The sequence below is a fragment of the Spermophilus citellus genome (genome assembly GCF_964194105.1).
Source record: "Spermophilus citellus genome assembly, chromosome: 16".
NCBI classification, from domain to species: Eukaryota; Metazoa; Chordata; class Mammalia; order Rodentia; family Sciuridae; genus Spermophilus; species Spermophilus citellus.
Window position 1 is genome coordinate 68687255 of NC_138196.1, and position 20946 is coordinate 68708200.

General features: G+C 33.7%; 1 protein-coding gene across 4 annotated transcripts in view; it reads right to left on the minus strand.

Moving 5' to 3' along the window:
* Positions 1 to 963: 963 nt before the first annotated feature.
* KLHL2 (kelch like family member 2) overlaps positions 964 to 20946 on the minus strand; it is a 103188-nt gene continuing 83205 nt past the window's right edge. Inside the window, exons 7-16 of one of the 4 annotated variants that reach the window (XR_014019122.1) lie at positions 20279 to 20395; positions 18729 to 18890; positions 13505 to 13622; positions 12111 to 12308; positions 11568 to 11669; positions 9754 to 9882; positions 8794 to 8934; positions 3400 to 3543; positions 2511 to 2659; positions 964 to 2068 (exon numbers count right to left, since the gene is read on the minus strand). Coding sequence is in view for 2 of the 4 variants with exons in the window: in XM_081269178.1 (XP_081125304.1) it covers positions 2040 to 2068; positions 3400 to 3543; positions 8794 to 8934; positions 9754 to 9882; positions 11568 to 11669; positions 12111 to 12308; positions 13505 to 13622; positions 18729 to 18890; positions 20279 to 20395 (1140 nt within the window). In the remaining 2 variants the exon portion in view is untranslated. The remainder of the gene's footprint in view (positions 2069 to 2510; positions 2660 to 3399; positions 3544 to 8793; positions 8935 to 9753; positions 9883 to 11567; positions 11670 to 12110; positions 12309 to 13504; positions 13623 to 18728; positions 18891 to 20278; positions 20396 to 20946) is intronic. The other 3 variants (XR_014019123.1, XM_081269178.1, XM_081269179.1) reach the window with 3 other exon arrangements.

A 20946-nucleotide genomic window follows, 5' to 3' on the forward strand; every position in this document is an offset into this window, starting at 1 on the left:
ATTAACTAGGTAAAAATCCTATCTTTCCCCATGATTACCAAGTTTTTTTAAGCTTTTATTAGTGCATTATAATATAAAATTTGCATTTTAAAATTTATTTTCAATGTTTTTTTAAAAAATATATTTTTAGTTGTTGTTGGACATAATACCTTTATTTTATTTATTTTTATGTGGTGCTGAAGCTCAAACCCATTGTCTTGCACATGCTAGGTGAGCGCTCTACCACTGAGCCACAACCCCAGGCCCTTTTTGATGCTTTTAATAGTGCATTTTGGTCATATATAATAGTTGGGTTCATTTTGACATAGTCTTACATTTGCTGCATTTTAGTCCCTGGTGCATCTTCTTTCTCTCCCCTTCTCCCTCCCCCTATTCTAATGTTCATTCTAGTTATTTATTTATTTATGATGCTTTCTTCATATTAACTTTTCAAGTGATTCTCATGAGAAATGTCCACAGTCCTCTCTCACTTCCTTTCCTTCCCTTTCCTTTTTACTCTGTCTGGCACCACAGCTGTCTACCCCAAGATCCCACTCATATTTCCATGATTCTTTTTTATATATTTCTTAGTTTCTTAGGTATTCTTACATAATTTTTTTTTAGAGAGGGTATTTTGCCTTTGATCTTCTTTTTATCCAGTGCAACTTGCTTTATCTTTATCTGGTGTCCTGCTTACTGTGAGGGACAGAGAAATTTATGAACCTTACATTTTACTGATCCTTCAGAAACTTTCCTTGATGGATATGGTTACCTGTTCTTGATGAATCAATGTCAGTGCTATCACTTAATGATTTAATGCATTATCTTACCGGCTACTTTGGCAAGAAATTTAAAAATACAGGTTTGTGAAGTTGGAAATTGCAAATTTTTACAAAAGGACAGAAATCTTCAACAAACAACTTTGTTAGTATCAAACTAATAGATAAAAATCAAGGACATTGTAAAACAAATAATATACAAACTTTTATTCAAAGATAATTCAAGAAAGACATGTTTTGGTCATCTTTAAAGTGAGATTAATTGAAGATCTCAGAAAAACTGTATCTGATCAAAGCACATGGCTACTTACAGAAAGCTCTCTCCTTCTGTTAATAGCAGCTAAATTTATACACACAGAAAAAGTCTTAAGACCATGCAAATTCAGTTGAATTCCATACATTCATTATATTCATCAAAAACCTGCAGTTATATTCATGCCAAAGTGTTACTTTAAGAAAAAATTAAAAATACACACCAAAACATGACCAAGATTAAACTAAAGAAAATAATAAATAAGCATAATTTATACTTTATTTTAAAAAGTTTGGCATCACACATATTCAAGTGTGTTACACCATGTTCATTCCTCAGAAGTGGCTTTTAAAGTGTTAAGCATTGTTAAATATCAAAAAATACAACTCTGTTTTACAATGTAGTACTGGCATAATTCAAAGTACTGTGCCAATTATAAATAGTATAATCAAGTTTCAAACATCTTTTCAAACATTTAAAGGAAAGCATATAGACACACATTTATATGCACACAATTTATTATATTCATGTAATCAAAGATATTTATAAAAGCAAATAGTTTTATCCCTCAATCACTTTGTATACTTACGCAGATTTTAATACCTGTTCAAGGATTTTCAGTTCCTGGGTATACAGATTTTCAGGAGAAGGAATAAAGATAAAACTTAATTTTACAAGAACACACATTAACTTCATCCTCCTTCACAAAATAATCCATAGTCATTCCAGGGTGATGAGAACTAGTCTTTATGAAAGCAACTGCTAGCTAAAGACTACAGAGTAAGTACTGCAGTCCAGGTTTCTTATTAAAATTCAGTCAGCTGCTGCTCATTGCAGAAAAAGCCTACACAGTGCTTCTACCAAAAATAATCTTCAGTATCCGAGGCCTATAAAGGCAGACGATCTTATCTTCTGCTGAGACTTAAAGTGCAGCTACAAGTGGAGAAGTGCTAGATTCTCAGTCACTTCAGAAATACTTGTTGAAGCCTGTTTCTCATGTGTAAATATGCCGAAAATGTCCTTCAGGCTCATAATGGTTTATCAATAACTGTGACCCCTGAGCAAAAAATGAAGAAATAAATCAGACATCACAGGCAGCATTCTGTTACTCTACGAAGATACCGAATTTTACATTACCAAAGCCACAGGGACTGAACAAATATAATGCTTCAAAATCTCCTTCTTACAGTTTAGTGTTACTATCATTTCAATCTAAATCACAGTGAATTCTAGTTACAAACTGGGACTACATCTGACTTCTTAATCCACAACTAGAATTTACAGACACAATTTGGAGAAAATAACTTTATTTAGAAAATACCAAAATTCACCTACTACACAAAAAGGCAGAAAGAAAATAGGGGATGATACATTCATTATCTTGATTATGGTGATGGTTTCATGGGTGTATACATATGTTGAAAGTAACCAAATTGTATATTTAAATATACATTATTGTATGTCAGTTATATCTCAATTAAACTGTTGAAAAAATTCACCTATTATTGAGTCATGTTATTCTGGGATCCTACTGTAATAGTTCTTCTATGAAGTGTTGTTTTGGACGATGCATAAACAACAGTGATGGTTAATTAGTATAGACTTCTTTTTTTCTCCACTATTGGATCGATTTTGTTAAAGAAACATTCTAGAAACATACAAATATTTAAACACTGTCATCAGAATAATTAACATACAACATACAGTTTTAAAGACTTCATATATATATATATATATATATATATATATATATATATATATTCATTTCTCTAAGAGAATGGAAAATTTTATTTTATAATGCAACTAATGATATGGTTTAAGAAAAAAAAAAATTACTCTATAGCTTAACTATTCTATCTCTTGTAGCCTGGCCATGGGAAGGGATCAGACCTTTGGGTGGGAAGGGTTACCAGAAATTATACCCAGACACACTCTTACCACTGAGCTCCATCCCCAACCCTTTTTTTCTGTTTATTTTGAGACAGAGTCTAAGTTGCCCAGGCTGAACTTGAACTTGAGATCCTCTTGCCTCAGCCTGCCAAGCAGTGGGGATTACAGGTGTGCGCCTCTGCAACCATATTTATTGGCTATCTGAGGAAATAAAGCCTGGCCACGTAGTGTATTCCTCACTGTAGTATACAGATTTTGGTCATATTAAAATTTACTGTATGTTCTGTACTGCAAAGACTTGGTATTTTAACTAAATGACTATAGAATGACAAACGAATACGGGTGCTTTATTTCAGAATTACACATACAATATAAATTATTTTAAGAATAAGATAAAAAATATACATTGAGAAAAAACTTTCTTCTTATAAAAACCTGTTAATCATAATGATCTCAACTTTTTATAATACAAGACTAAGAAAACGAGACAATTATTACCTGCATAACTTCTCCCTGTGCTCATACAAGATGACACAACTGTCCATTTATCTGTTGTTGGGTTATAATATTCTACCGATGCCAAGTTACAGGAACCATCATCCCCTCCAACAACATATAACAGACCATTAACTGCACAAACCCCTTTAAAAAAATATGCAGAGAGAAAACAATTATTTAAAGTCTTTGGATAATCAAGTACTACCCTATACATGTTTGGTGAGGTGATAAAGAGAAACTTCTTCCTTGAAAGGAGGCAGGAAGAATAGATGAACATGTAAAGAATTCCTTTTGTTTTTGAGAGTATAATTCCACCGCTAAGCAACTACTGTATGTCACTTATGCAGCAGTTGCTTTATATATGCATTATTTCATTTAATCCTCACAACCTTACTTCATACATTAGAAACCATTTTGCTCCTCATTTTATTTAAAAAAAAATTAAATTTAGGTCAAAATAGTAACCCTCACAAAATTGGCTTCTTAGAAACTCCTAAGGAATAAATATATATTAATAAAGGATAAAAATTTTAATTTTATTTTTATACAGAATGATAAACTATCTTACTTCCTTTTAAACGCAGAGAACAGTATTATCTGATTACTAGAATAACTCATTTCTGCAAAAATTCAAAAACTTCTAGAATAATCATCATTTAAATTTTGACCTCAACTCTGGCTGACTTCTCCCTGTCCCATATATATATATACACATATATGTATATATATATGTATACGTATACATATACATACACACAAATACACCAAAACACTTCCTTTTTTAACCCCAAAGTAGCTGACACTAGACATGCTACTTAATACCCACCCCAACAAACAATATACCTTGGATATTTCCCCAGGTTAAAAAATACTGATCCACTCAATTTCAATGGCTGTATAGTATCCCACATATGCAATACCATAATTTATTTACTCCTTCTTTATTGATAGATATTTCCTTTTTTTTTTTTTTGCTATCAACAGTGTTGCAATGAATAGGGATCGCTCTGCATGATTTTTTGAATACATGTGTAATTGTTTCTCAATATACATTTTAAGTAAGAAAATTGCTGAATGAAAAGAAAGTACCTTTATTTCAATTTACTTTTGTCTATCCTAATAAATGTTTGGAAATATTATGAACTGATACTATAGGATGTCAAAGAATCCACAAGAATGGTGATCCATACTAGTCTCTGTAGGTTTAAAGATGGTTTTGCTAACCTAATTAATAGATGCCTATAGAGTTTTTAACATAAAATAACAAGCCCACATTACTACACAGCATTTAAAAGTGTACTTGAATGGAGTGGACTGTCTCTGTTTTACTCAACTGTGTTACTATTGTCACAGGAAGCAAATTCCTACCTTTTATTCCCTGTACCCCGTTAGGCACTGAGGATTAATCCCAGGCTTCACATCTGAGGCAAGCACTCTACCACTTAGCTATATCCCCAGCACTTTTTATATTTCATTTTGAGACAGGGTCTTGCTAAGTTACCTAGGTGGCCTTGAACCTGCAATTCCCCAGCCTCAATCTCCCAAGTAGCTAGGATTAAAGACATGCACCATATACCTGGCTAAACTCATATCATTTTGAAGTAGTTCAAATACTTGAAAGCCAAGAGCCAAATACTGCTGCCATACAAGTTCCCCAAAGTTGTTGTATTTGTATGCAAGTCTGTATTGCAGCTTACTGACAGATGACACATGACTATGAAAAGATAAAATGGCCTCTAGAATGTCTTGGCTGTGACAGATGAGTAAGGGGCTCTGTTTTCTTTTTTCTGGGGGGCTAAGGGGGCTACTAGAGTCTGAACTCAGGGGCACTCAACCACTGAGCCACATCCCCAGCCCTATTTTGTAAATTTATTTAGAGAGAGGCTCTCACTCAGTTGCTTAGTGCCTCACCATTGCTGAGGCTGGCTCTGAACTTTCAATCCTCCTGTCTCAGCTTCCCGAGCCACTAGGATTACAGGTGTGCACCACAACACCTGGCTTCTGCTTTCTTAAAGAGCTTCTCCAGTTACATCTACAAGGAGCTCATAGATGAAAGAAAACTCCACCACAGAAAAGGAAATCAGTCTCTACACACATTTAAATATATAAGCTATATATCCAAAAGATGTCAATTCTATTAATCCACTACTTCATAACACCAGAATTCTTTTAGGCAGATGAAAGCCAAATCATGTGCTTTCCTGCAGTCTGCAACGGTTCCAGTTTATTTGGTATACTTCGTCACTTTGTTCTCAGTTCAAACATGTACTGAGAACCTATTATAGACATGCTAAGTATTGACAGGTTATTTATAATCTAATTAAATTTTTCCTCCATTCTTAATGTCATAATTCACCATACATATAAAAACATGGGAAATCTGATTTGTATGTTGCTTGCTAATTCGAATTTATACAATGCTCTCACTTCTCTTACTTAAAACTGAACTCATGGTCGGGGTTTTGGCTCAGTGGTAGAGTGCTTGCTTAGCACGTGTGAGGCACTGGGTTCGATTTCCAGCACCACATAAAAAAAGTAAACAAAATAAAGGTATTAAAAAAAAATGAACTCATGCCCTGCTCTCCTTGCCAGCTTAGTCCTTTTGTCCCAATTTAGGCGGCTGAATGAAATCCTTATCTTAGAATACTAGAAAGGAAGGGCTAGATAGGTTTTACCAGAAATTTGTTTCAGATCAAACAGGGGATGAGGGATACTTTTTAAAAAACATTCTCTTATGAGCTTAAATTAAAAATTAAAAAATATGTGCTTATAGTAAAATCATATTGTATTTTTCAAATGACAGAAGTAAATTATTCAAATTCCATCGTTTGAAGAGAATAGATTTAGTTGATTGAGACAGAAAGTAAAGACTAAGTTTCTACATTTCCTTCTATTCCTGATCATTACCAAATAATGGTCAATTAACTGTTCTCCAAATCAAAGTATGAAACTTTTTAACACACTTAGAACAAGTCTTTTCTTAAGTCCTGCACTTCCACCTTCTTACATTAAAAATTTTTAATTAAAAAAATTTAAAGAGCAGATTAATGATAGCTCTCTATGTAGAGATTATCTTTTTATTCTTCTGGCTAATTTTTGATGTAAAAACAATAAACATGTATACAGAAAATATTATTCCAATCTTTAAGAAAATTATGAAAGTTCAAATTATAAATTAGTTTCCTGAGCCAGAAAGGCATGTGCACTGTGGTTTTTCTAATTCCGTATGTACTACAGTCAAGCATTTATTCTACTAAGGGCCCAGTACTTGCATCTTACCATGGTTCTAGATTATCTCTTCTGAGGGGCTTTTAGTACCTCATCAAACATAACTGACTGAATAAAGTACAAGTTCAAATGGAGTTAAATAAATTCTGCCCTACTCTGACAGTCCTTAAAGTCTTATGTACTTAGTCTCCCTTAGTAATTATATTTAAAGTAAGGAGAAATTAACAAGAGTATTTGGTGGGGGGGGGTACATTTTGGTGTAAGATGAGTTTGAGAATAATAGGGAATTTATTTTAGACTATGGGAAAAAAGCATAAAGATAAGTGCATTTTGAAGAAGACTGGCATTTCCCAAACAATCATCTAGCTATCCTAAATCTATTTTTCTATTTGTATGTTCTCTCCTTGGATCTTCATTTATAGTCATGTGCCACATTAACTATGTTGGTCAATCATGGACCACATATATGGCAGGGGTCTCATAAAATTATAATGGAGCTAAAAAAACATTCCTATCACCTAGTGATGCTGTAACCTGTTGCAGCCATCCTACCATTGTAGTTCAATTCACTGTTCATGTGTCTATGGCAATACTGGTGTATCACGAAAAAAAACCTACTGCACTGCCAATTATATATAAAAAAATATATATCAAATTATGTACAATACATAATATTTGATAATAAACAACGAAGTTACTGGCTTATATATTTACTATACTTTTAATAGCTAATTTAGAGTGTATTCCATCTACTTATATAAAAACAGTTTACTATCAGTATATCATGTTAGGTCAGCAGTAGCCTCAAACATCTGTTTACTGTGGCTCTTGATGGCATCAAGAGGACATGTGAAGTGACTGACCTATAATATTCTATTTGTCTAATCACACTCTATGATGTTTGCACAATGAGAAAATCATCTAATGAGCATTTCTCAAAATTTGTCTCTGTCATTAAGTGAAAGTTGACTATAGTTATTTTCTAATCTTGAACACTTTTCTATTCTTGAAATTGTTTTCTGTTTTTTTTGTTGTTGTTGTTATGATTTGGACCTGTAATGTATCCTACAGTCTTGCGTGTTAAAGGTGTGGTCTCTAGTGTAGTAACGTTCAGAGGTGGGGCTCTCTGGAAGTGATTAAATCATGAGCACTCTGACTCTAATCTAATGGGTTATCATTGATGGGTGCGTAGCTGAGGACATTACTGGGAGGTGGAGGACACTGCTCGAGGTGGGACCTAGTTGGAGAAAGCAGGTTACTGGGGGCATATGCTGGAAGGGTATGTCTTGTGCCCAGCCCCCTCTTTTCTCTCTGCTTCCTGGCTGCCATGAGGTGAGCAGCTTTCCTTTGTCACACCTTCCACGATGATGTACTGCCTCACGACAGGCCCAGAAACAATGCAGCTAGGATTGTGGACTGAAACCTCTAAAACTGTAAGTCAAAATAAATCTGTCCTCCATTAAGATGTTTTCCTCAGGTGGTCTGTCACAATCCAAAAAGGCTAACTATTGGGCTGGGGATGTGGCTCAAGCGGTAGCGCGCTCGCCTGGCATGCGTGCGGCCTGGGTTCAATCCTCAGCACCACATACAAATAAAGATATTGTGTCTGCCCAAAACTAACAATCAATCAATCAATCAATATTAAAACTCTCTCTCTTAAAAAAAAAAAAGCTAACTATTGTTGTTGGTTCCATTTTTTCCATTTTCTGGAGATCCTGAACTATACCAAATTAGGATTATCTCTTCAAATTTCTCTTCCAGATTCAGATAATCGACTAGCTTTTTAACCTGGAATAAATATTTAATTAACTAGACAAATCATCTGAGAACTGGGATCTCCAGGATGTGATACATGCCTTGTGGTAAGTATAAATTAATTCATATATCAAATGAAGATATATACCCTTAATCAATAAGTATCCACATTTACCACCAAAAGTTATTTGCTAGTAGAAGTTATAAATTAACTGAAGTGTGACAACAACATGTTATATTCCAGATAATAGGTGTTCACTTTATAGGATTATTATATTATTATTATATAAGTTTCTGCCTTTAAAGAATTCACAGTCCATCAGAAAACCCAGATCAGAAAAAGAAAAATTAAAATACACAGCAATACTAGTAAACTTTAAAAATTTTTATAATCTTAAAGCTAGATAATACCTGCATTTCTTCTGCACATGTTCATATCTGCTACCTGTCTCCAGGCATTTGTGGCAGGATCATATACTTCAACACTTTTTCGTACTAAAGGGCCATCATGACCTCCTACAGCATATAATAAGTTGTTTAACACACCAACACCTACAAAATACAACCAACCAACTATAGTAGAGAAAAAGTGACAAGAAATATATAACAGTTTATAATTATAACTAAAATTTTTGAAATTATAATTCATAATAGAAGTCAACATAAAAGCATACAATTTAAGAAATGAAAAAGAATAGAACGGAATAAACTAGGATCTAAATAAGAACTATTACTATGAAAAAAGAGACATGTCAAACAGAGTAAAAATAACATACAGGTGAAATACAGGGGGAAAGTCCTTTAATAGAATCCTCTTGAAAACAACTTCCATAATAAAAGTAATCCAGTGTAATATTAAAGCACTCAATTTCTAAGAAATGAGTATGTAAGGGCTTATTATTTAGGAAGTCCCCAAATAAACACTAAAAACAAAATAATAAAAGGAATGATGAACATTATATAAATAAAACAAAGCCACCTTTTTTTGATGGTACTAGGGATGGAACACAGAAGTGCTCTAGCACTGAACTACATCCTCATTCCTTTTTATTTTTATTTTGAGACAGGGTCTTGCTAAGTTGCCCAGGTTGGCCTTGAACTTGCAATCATCCTGTTTCAGCCAACCGAGAAGCTGGGATTAGAGGTGTGAATCACTGTACCCAGCAAAGGAACTGTTTAAAAAAGCACTTAGAAATTAAATTTTACTTTATAAAAGTGTTACCTACCACTACTTGCATAATTCAAAAGACATTTTGTACCATTAAAATCAGCATATATTTCCAGATAACATAAAGAGATGTCAATGCATCACTATATCTGTTTAACTGTTTTCATTTTGTGCTCCAATTGCTATATAGGGTTCATATTTACCTGCTCCACTCCGTCTGGTGCTCATTTCTGCTATATAGGTCCACTCATTTGTTGTAGCATTATAGCATTCTACTGTGCTAAGACACTGACGTGAAGCTCCATCATAACCCCCTACAGCATAGAGCAAACCTAAGCATGGAATCACAAAGAAATCCAAATTTACAAAAATGCTACTTTTTAAAGTCATACAATATTTACATAGTTTCCTCCATGGTAGCAGAGCTTCCCTCTAGAGTGTTACTGATTTTTTAAAAAAATTTTTTGTAGTTGTAGACAGAATGCCTTTATTTTATTTGTTTATTTTTATGTGGTGCTCAGAATCGAATCCAGTGCCTCACACACGGTAGGCAAGTGCTCTGCTGTTGAGCTACAGCCCCAGCCCTAGAGTGTTACTGATTTTCATAAAATTTATTAATCCTTTCCCTAATGGTAATAAATGATCAAATTATGAAGATCTGCAGAATATATATGATGATGCTAATTTATATTTTCATCAATAACTTAACAGAACAGAAAGTATACTCATTTATCTCCAGATAACACTAGTTAAAAGTGGGCATCGGGGCTGGGGATGTGGCTCAAGCTGTAGTGCGCTCGCCTGGCATGCATGCGGCCTGGGTTCGATCCTCAGCACCACATACAAACAAAGATGCTGTGTCTGCCGAAAACTAAAAAATAAATATTAAAATTCTCTTAAAAAAAAAAGTGGGCATCATCCTAGAAAACAGAATTAAATATTAAAGTTATCTTAAATAAATTGGAAAAAAGTTAAATCAAGAGTTAATATAAGAATGCCATGAAATACTTGGCAAATTAAAAAAAAAATGTGTGTGGGCTGAGATATAGCTCAGAGGTAGAATATTTCCCTAGCATGTGTAAGGTCCTGAGTTTAATCCTCAGAACTGCTGTGCTAAGACACAGAAAAAAAGAAAAAAAAGAAAAAAAAAAAAAAAGAAAACATATGAAGTACTGAATGCTATAATACAAATGATGTTGAAAACATCATGATAAGTAAGAAAAGCAAGTCATGATGCACCACATACTGAACGACTTCATTTATATAATGTCCACAAGAGACAAATCTACATTGTGACAGGAAATAGATTAGTGACTGTTGAGGGCCAAAGAGGATCAGGATAACAGCTAAGGGAAGTAGGGCTGCCTTTTGGGGTAATAAAAATGTTCTAAAATGAAGTGTTGTGATAGATGTACAAAGAATTGTATGTATTAAATGAATGAACTGTATGGTATGTAAATTACATTTTAGTAAAATTCTTTTTAAGTGCAGAGAATTATACCTGTAGTAAGGAGGGAATGAGAATCTACAAATTTGTGTAAACTAGTATTTTAAAAAGGGAAAAAAAAAGGTCACACAAAGCTTAGTATTTGTAGGATTCCTAAATTCTACTGGGGAATAAGGTAGGATATAAATAAGTAACTTTAGCAATCCATCCCTAAAATGTTAAACAGCCCTTCTTCTCTAGCTATAAAATTTTGTGTATGTCATCTGATTTTTTTTCTCAAACAAAAGTATTAAGATTAGTTGATGAGTCTTTTATAGATTATACACACATGCACTCACAAACAGAAAGAGAGGAGGAAAGGAATACAGAAAGGACCTTATATAGGTTAGTTTATATAGACAAGCTAATTTAAGAAAATAAGTACAATTTTACAGTAATTATTATTTTTCTTTTTAAGTGATAATTTGCTTGCCCATTTATAAGATGGGTGATTATATTACTAGAACTCTCCAGAATCAAGAAACAATATGTACCTGAAAGTGTTCACCTGAAAAAACTGCCAGCACCTACCTCCAACAACGCCCACACCAACACTGCTCCTCCTCGTGTTCATTGGTGCTACATGAAACCACTCATTAGACTTTATGTTATATGCTTCCACAGATGATAAACCTATAATAAAGTACAATACTCTTCATTTCCTCCTCTCAAAAATGTAGTTGCTCTCTATATAGATATTATTAGGGAAAAATACTTCAGGCATTTTACATTGGGCTAAAATTAAAAGGGGAAAATGGTGGAATAAAATCATGTTAATTATATGATAAATAGGAACAGCTTCTTTTCAAGGAGCTCCTACTCAAGCTACTGTCATTTACAAGCTTTTCAAACATGGTAATATAACTGATACTGATGCATAATAAAGAAAATTTATATACTCAGCACTCTTACATACATCATTTAAAGAAATTCTTGATGTAATTTTAAAGCATCTTTAAATACAATGCCCATTAAAACACTCAAATGTATTCTAATTTTGCTATAATTTGTTCCATAAATGTGGTTATTATGTTAACTGTAACAGCAATGTAGAAAAGATGAAAAGAAAATTACCTGTACTCCCATCAAAGCCCCCCACTGCATATAACAATCCATTTAACACAGCCGCTCCCAAAGTGCTTCTCCGGTCTCGCATATTGGCAACACTGGTCCATTGGTCCTTCACAGGGTCATAGGAATCTACAGTGCGAACTCTTAATGAGCCATTAAAGCCACCAACAGCAAAAACAAGCCCAGCCATGTAGACCATTCCTACAAAAAGAATGCAGCATTTGATGATGAATATGTGACCCAACTATCACCACTAATCTGAAGAATACTTTCTAGTAAGTCTACTGTGATTGTTAGAAAATGCTACTCACAAGTGGAGGCTGACTGAATAAGTCCTAAAAAATACTATTCATTTGTAAGAATATATAATCACAAGTGCACCATGATGTATGTATAAGGAACTCATTGTAGCTCTGCTTATAGTAACATAGATTAAAAGGTTTTAATATTTGATTAAAAATGAAAGAGCTAGGATATGTATAGCTCAGTAGCAAAGCACTTACCCAGCATGTGTGAGGCCATGGGTTAGATGCCCAGCACAGAAAAACAAAAACACAACCTAGTAAAATTATATCACATCTAGACCAAAATAAAGCACTAGCCAACTTTATTCTTTCTTTTCTTTTGTGGTACTGGGGATCAAACCCAGAGCCTCACACATGCTAGGTAAGCACCATGCCACTGAGTTACACCACAGTCTAAGATAAATCTTAAAAGAATGAAGCAACTCTAGATATGCTAATATATAACAATCTCCAATATATACTGTTGAAGTACAACCATCATAGAAATGTTCCATTTCATTTAAAACACTGATTTTGCTAAGGGAGATAGGAATTATGGATCCAAGATTAAGTCCTGGGAAAGATTCCCAACATTTGCAAATGCCTCTTCTTATCACATTTTTGGCTAAATAAGATGTATTTCAATAAATGTTCATGAAACAGATGCCTGTATGAAAGCAACTGTGACTTATAGCTGAGTCAGACATCTCCTAGAACTAAGGGTCCCAAGCTCAAAATTCCCTTCTCTACATTTCTGTGAAGGTAATAAGAAAAATATCCAGCAAATGGCCAGCTCCTATGAATTAAAAAAAAATTTAAATAAATTTTTAAATTTATTTTATTTTTAAAAACTAAAAATATGTGTATTTTTAAAAATGCCAGTTCCTCTAGCTCATTCTAGAGAACCAGAAAGACATCTAAATATGAAGACAGAGCAGCTAGCCCTATCAATGTTTCAAGTAAACTGTATAAGACCTGAATCACTATTTAACCATAGAGCTACTTGAATCAAACCTCTGTAATAGTCTGTCTTCTAATTAATAAAATAAGACCTCAGAGAGAAGCTCTCAAAGACCCACTAATAGAAAACTATGCATAATGCATCACGCCTACCTGCTCGGCATCTCCTAGAAGGCAATTCTGCCACTTGGTGCCATCGTTCTTCCTTAAAGTCATAACATTCCACACTTCGAATAGCCTTTGGTGCTTGGCCCCCAACTACCACCATCAACTGGAAGGGCAGAAATATAAGCACTTGAACAAACACTTACACGTTCTGAGATTTAATATTTCCTACAAAGATTGGTGTGAGGTGTTAGAATGAGATGGCAGAGTGAGCTCAGGAAAACAATCCCCTAACAACATGTAGTAAACATCAACAACAGGGAACATGTTAGAACTACAATTCCATTACCTAGCACATTTAGTCAAAAATAAGGATTTCAGAAACTAAAATAAGTTTCTGATCCTTCAAGCAAAAGCAGTATTTAAGCCAAAAAAACAGCAGGCAGTCAGCACTGGCAAGGCTGCAGAAAATCACAGGGCTTGCTATAAACCAGATCCTGGTTTTACAATAACCAAGGATTAGATTTCCACAATCAAGGAGGACAGAGAGAAATAAATATATGTTACTAGGTAGGTGAGGTGAAAAGGACAGTAAGGTATTAAAAGAAAGATGGAAAAAATTATCAGAAAGGAAGAGTGACTGAACTGCTGTTGACAAAAGAACATAGATTCCTGGATTTCAAGGAAATAGACCTCCCTTGGTGCCTTGGTGCCCTACCAAAAAACAAAAACAAAACAAAACAAAAAAAAATACCAATAGGACAAATAATGGAGATGCTAGAAATCATAACAAACAAATACACAATACTCTCCTACTGAGAATAATGAGGTCTATAAATGTCCTCAATTCAATCCAACAGCTCCTTACTACGTGCCTACCATGTGTATCTGCCCAAAACTGTGCTAGGTATTATACATAAGAAATGTAGGACATGCTCTCTGCCAATCAAGAGCTTAGACATCTCACTAAAGAAAAAGGACCCATGCATGAAGTAATTAAAGAACAAAATACAATTATACGTGATCAAAAAAAGTATATGATTAGTACAGACAGTAATTGTTTCTACTAATCAGAAAATGAAAAGCTGCCATGATTTATGAAAGCTTCAATCAGCGAGAGGATTCAGGGCCTTGAGAGATGTATGGAATTTAGAAACTAATGTGTGTCTTTTACTTAGTACACCCAGGCACTTTATGGCACCAATGAAAATACAGCTGACAAATCAGGGAAGTGTCACTGTTAACGATGTCTTATATGGAAAACTGTAAAGAATGGCCAGCACTTTTGGGGAAAAAAGATGAGATGATTATAGGAAAAACAGATTTTAAAGACAAAACAAAAAAAATCAAAACAGAATGATGGAATAACTCATACATGCAAACCAGGGATATTTGCAACTTTGAGCAATGGCTTACCTATGCTTAGAACTATACAAAGATAGATACATAGAAAACAGTGCTTCCTAAATCAGAGCAAATCCCAAGTTTCTAAAAAGAAGCCTATGTTAGTTAGTTAATAGCCAGAGGGCAGAAAGAATTTTTAAAGGTCTTAAAATAAGATTGAACATAGACCAACCACACAATTTATTTTAAGTCTATCATTCTTCCAGTGTTGAATTCAAATAAGCAAAAGGAAGAATTAGTGAAGAAAACTCATAATGCCCTCCCCTTCCACCTCCAAAAGAAAAAAAGGAGGGCAAGGTTATTAACAGAATTATATTTTAAGTCTATCATTCTTCCAGTGTTGAATTCAAATAAGCAAAAGGAAGAATTAGTGAAGAAAACCCATAATGCCCTCCCCTTCCACCTCCAAAAGAAAAAAAGGAGGGCAAGGTTATTAACAGAATTATAATGACATCAAGATCAACTTTGCATTTAAAGATCTATGTTCAAAACTGCCTGATGATTTATATGAAAAGTCTTAGATATGGTATCTGATAAAGATCAATTAAAAACCTCAGAAGAAATATTTATAAAACGACACTGATTTATAGAGTTCATGATTCTCAAATTCTGAATCTCATGATTTCCAAACAATGGCTCAGTTTTGCATATCAAAATGAGGATGAAAGGAGAAATGTGTTATTACAGAAAATAGTAGTAACATGTGTCCTTTACTACCAAGAAAGGCAAATAAGGTGGGGATTGGGAGACCAGGAATCAGAGAAGAGAGAATGTACAATGGGAAGACAAGAGAGCAGCTACAGAGATCAAGGCACTGTGCTAGAAACCTGTGCTGCTAACTACAAAATAATTGTTCAAAATGCTGACACCCCACTTATTTGTAAAAAACACCTGACCCCATTTGAGAAGCAGCACACTAATTATGCTATAAAAGAACATTAAAACAGAAAAAAAATCTTACATAGGAAAAAGTTAAATGTAATGTTTGAGAAGGGTAAGAGCTATGGAGTTAAGCAGATTCAAATAATCATCCTGAAAGGTGGGTCAATTAAATTTTGTTCTTTTTGTTTTCTCTACCTATTAAATATTTATTTTAAATGTTTCCTGAAAAACCAAGTTTTATAATTTTTTTAATTGGAAATTTCAATAGACACACTGGGTAAAAATATACACCTAAAAATAAGACAGTATTTGTAAAATGTATAGATTCTAAAGAAAAAAAAAAAAGAACTAACGAAGGACACTACAAAACACTGTTTTCTCATTATGAGGTTCAAATCCAAGGATGCCTTACACAATCTAATACTGTTTATTGAGAATGCAAAACTAATGTTTAACATATAAAAAAGACTCACACATGCAATAGGTATGAGTTCATAAAATGAGAACCTAATATAAAAAGGATTAAGTCATTGTTGTGGCAGAAAAATTATCCAAACCTTACAATAATTTCCTCAGCACTACCACCACATCTTGTTCCCTTTGACTCATCTGTATGATGATAAAATGTATCATGACTATGAAATATAGATGCATAAGAAATTAACCATTGCTTCATTCTTACTCGCTTAGAATTAGACCTGAATACAGCCACTGTAGAAGGACCAACAGTGCTGCTGAAAAGCTCCCAACACAAGCACCTTTTCAAAAATATGTGTGGATAAATAAACAGTGAGAAGGGATCACATAGGTGAGACATGCAAAGTTGAAACAACAGTGTTGCTCTATTATCCACCATGCCTGTTGCCCACCTTGCCAGCAAACTGACAAAGCAGAATACAAGAAGAACCTCCATGCATCTGTCTACCCACCACAAAATATAAGCAACAGAATTGCCAAGTTGAAAAGTATAACACAGTTGGAAAGGCAAAGTCATACCAGTAAAATTCAAAAAACTGAAACTGAATAGAAGGTACAACGTCATTAAAGAGAAAATAAAACACTTGATAGGATTTTACCAAGAATTCTTTAGGAGGTTTACAAAAGTGACATGTATTTCAGAAACTATAAATTCACTTTCACTCAAAAATTCTCAGTATAGTTAAAGATAACAAAGTTAAAGATGCCCGAAGAGGGAACATACAATTTAAGAAGACAGTTTTTTTCTTTTTATAAGAAATACTTAAAAAGTATTAAACCTGAAAGAAGTTAGACTAGCATTTTTTTTTTTAAAAGTAATTTTAAATGTATGGCCAATACTCTGAATACTTTTTATAAACTGTTTTTTATAAGAATAAAAACACCAAATAATATGGACAAAAATGAAGTGACAGAGAATTATAACAACAGCTATTATAAAAGCAGGTAAAGGGGTATTTGTAAAATACAACACTCATAAAATCAGCAGACCCAGATGGCATGCATACTGAAGTGTTAGGGAACTAGTTAGTGTACTTACTGAGCCACTTACAATTATTTTTGAAAAATCTTGGAGAACTGAGGAGAGATCAGAAAATTTTAAAAAGGCAAATACCAATTTTCAAACCATGGTAGGAGTGAATGCCTTGTAAAGACCTTTTTTAAAGTAGTAATAATTCTCAGTAAAAATTTAGAATATTTTGAGAAAAGCATTCAAACTTTTAGGTAACAATAAAATAATGAGAAACATGCAAAAGGATGTTTTAAAAAAACAAATCTGAATCCATTTGATTCTCAATCTCACCAAATGTTATATGCCAAATTTCTCATTTTTGGCTAAGATAATAAACGTCATCATATGGACGGAAATTTTCTACAAATGGATTATATCAGTGGGTGGGTATTTCTAATGAGGTATTACCAGGGAAAGTGCTGAGGCCCATTTTAAATTAATATATTTACTAATAATCTAGAAAATTAACTACAATGGTACAATGGCAAAATCTGCAGTGAGATCTAAATTGGGAACTGATGTTAACATTGAGCAAAACAAAAAACACCAATTAAGATATGAACCAATTAAAAATGTTGACTACAGAAATTAAACTTGGAAAAACAATATATAAAAGCATTAAAGTGGAAGAATTTTAGAGATCTAATTCAATGGAAAGGACAGAAGTATAACTAAAGATGATGTGGGAAAACAAGTTAATTCTTGTTTCTTAATCCAGCATTGCCCCAAGAGGTAAACCCCCAAACATAAATAAAACATTATACTATGGATCATTCTGATTAAGCCAATACACAAAATGCTGCTTAAAAGTGTTGGTCTTTCAGTACTGTGAAGAGGCAAATAGATGATAAAGAATTGCAAACAAGAGAAAGAAATGAGGGGTCATTCTGTAAGGAAAATCAAAGCAGTAAATTGTGAATGGCCACAACTAAGAAAATGAAGGTAGAATATAAACTTGTGCACAGGAAAATATGGACACCAGTGAGATGGGAAGATATGGGAAATACAAGTTGAAATAGCTACATATGTAGTATGGGAAACTGTCAAACAGTATACAATAAAGAGTGGGAAGAAAAACTCAACAAACTATTTTATTATCCTTAGTTCCAATATGTAATTCCATGAAACTACCAGGTTTTCAGTTATATATCCTATAATTTCTTACAGAGAAATCTTTCTGCCTAGTATGATTTTCTTCTTTTGACCACAGCTAGTGCTTACTACTATTAAAAGAGCTAGTAAAATTCAAAGGGACAAGACCCAATTGCCTTCCATTCCATAATAGTAATATCATGCAGTTTATGAAGACTAAATAAAGCAAACAAACCCCACCCATAACATATAAAATTAATAAGGAGATTAAATCATATAGTCAATAATGCATTCTTCAGCACACTGTATTTTGCAAGGAACTAAAATAAGCATGGAATTTTGGATGATCAAAAACATTAACGGTTCACCATAGGGGCTGTAGATGAAGTAAAAACAAGTACGAACAGTAGATCCTACTTTGGGAAGATTCATGGGTGTTCTCAGCCGGGTCCGGACACTCTTCATTAATATCCGCTGCTCTGTTGGCAGCAAATGATACTTCATAGCTTCAATTAGGTAATCTTTGCAAGCACTGCTATTCTTGACCAATGCCTCCTCTTCAACCCTCTATAAAGAAGATAAACCCCATAAGCAAACAACCATTTCACAATAAAACTACTAAAGAATCAGAATTAAAGAAGAGGAAATAGCAGTAATCATCTTCTCTATAATCACTCTTTACTTCTGCTCATGTATCTGCTTGCAGAGAAAAACACATGAAAGTAATAGAGAAGAACTGCAATGAAAATGAAAAACTTCCAAGGTCAACTAGTTAATATGATGAACTCTAGATAATACTATACTCATCTGTTTCTTTAAACATTAAGTCACAGTTAAAAAAAAAAAAAGCAAAACAAAAATCTAAGAAACAAAATTTAGATAATGAGCCCTTCAAATAAGGTAGACAAAACTAATAAATTAATAATACTTTTTTCAATTCTAAGAGAGTAAATAAAATATCTGGAAAAAACTCAAAATACATTAAAATAATATGTCTGCATAATAAATAAATCTTGTCCTTACTATGCCTGACCTCAAATGCAAGACAGGGTTTTTTTTTTTTTATTCATTTCTTTAATACCAGAGGACCAATGATTGCACAGAACAATTTCAATAATGAGGTTTCTAGAAATTCTAAAAAGTTCAGATCTAACCTTCAATAAAGAAATGTTCTTTAGATGGTTTCAATTATAAAATAATCCTGAAATATTCATAGAAGACTGCCAATAAAAAAGTAAATTTAAGGGGCTGGGGATGTGGCTCAAGCAGTAGCGCGCTCGCCTGGCACGCGTGCGGCCCGGGTTCGATCCTCAGCACCACATACAAACAAAGATGTTGTGTCCACCGAAAACTGAAAAATAAATATTAAAAAAATAATAATAAAATAAAACTCCACTCATTAGGGATTTGTTTAAAAAAAAACAGGGTTTATTTAAAAAAAAAAGTAAATTTAAAATTGGTCAGGGATTAAGGAATCATTATTCCTATTTTATTTCAAATAACCTTTTTTTATTCAGCTTAAGAAAGAAAAAAAAAACTAAACACATCTCACTGTGAAATTATTCTATCAAGTAGAATTTAATAGTATTTAGGTCAAATCTTAAAATTCCATTCCTGCTGGGGAATCAAAAGAACAAAGCAAAGAAGATGTAGAACAGTAACACAGAGTCATGGCCCATTTATCATATGTACTTAAATGACCACAAATACTACCTTTTAAAGCTGTAGTACCTGCTTATCCAAATAAGAAAAAGGGGCTGAAACAAATTTCTAAGAATGGGGAATGATGTAAAGGGAGCAGCTCCCAAAGACTGTGCGGTGTCTGAATTGTCCTCCTTCCTGAACTCCATGGATCTGTATCCTGCAGATCTTATCAGCGTGTGGTGGGGATCTCCACACTGTCAGGTCAGTGACAGGGGATTATGCATATTCATATGTTTTGCATATGTTTTTACCTGAACCAAATACTCCCGAGGAAGCAAAGGTAACCGTACATGTTCCATCAGTCGAGCCATAAACTCTTGCCTCACATCCTTGTCGTGGTTCACCCATGCTATTACTGCTTCAAATACCTTGAAGAAAATATGGAGAAAGAAAAAAAATAAGTAATGAATTATATACCTAAGCATCTGGACAAAATATACTACATGTTATATACAACCCTTGCTAAGACACCCAAGTTTAATCAATAGTTTGAATTTTTTCAAAATTCTGATTTGCAACATACTTACCAAGCCATTCACTTCTTTCTTTCTTTTTTTTAAATGTGGGATTAGTAAGTACTTTAATAAGTATCATTGTATACTTGGTAAATATTTTTCTTTTTTTTAATATTTTTTTTTAAAGAAAGAGTGAGAGTGAGAGTGAGAGACAGAGAGAATTTTTTTAATATTTATTTTTTAGTTTTCGGCAGACACAACATCTTTGTTGGTATGTGGTGCTGAGGATCGAACCCGGGCCGCACGCATGCCAGGCGAGCACGCTACCGCTTGAGCCACATCCCCAGCCCCTGGTAAATATTTTTCATTTGGTATTTACCAAACATTTTTTTGGGAGGAGGCATGTATTGGGGATTGAACTCAGGGGCACTCGGCCACTGAGCCACATCCCCAGCCCTATTTTG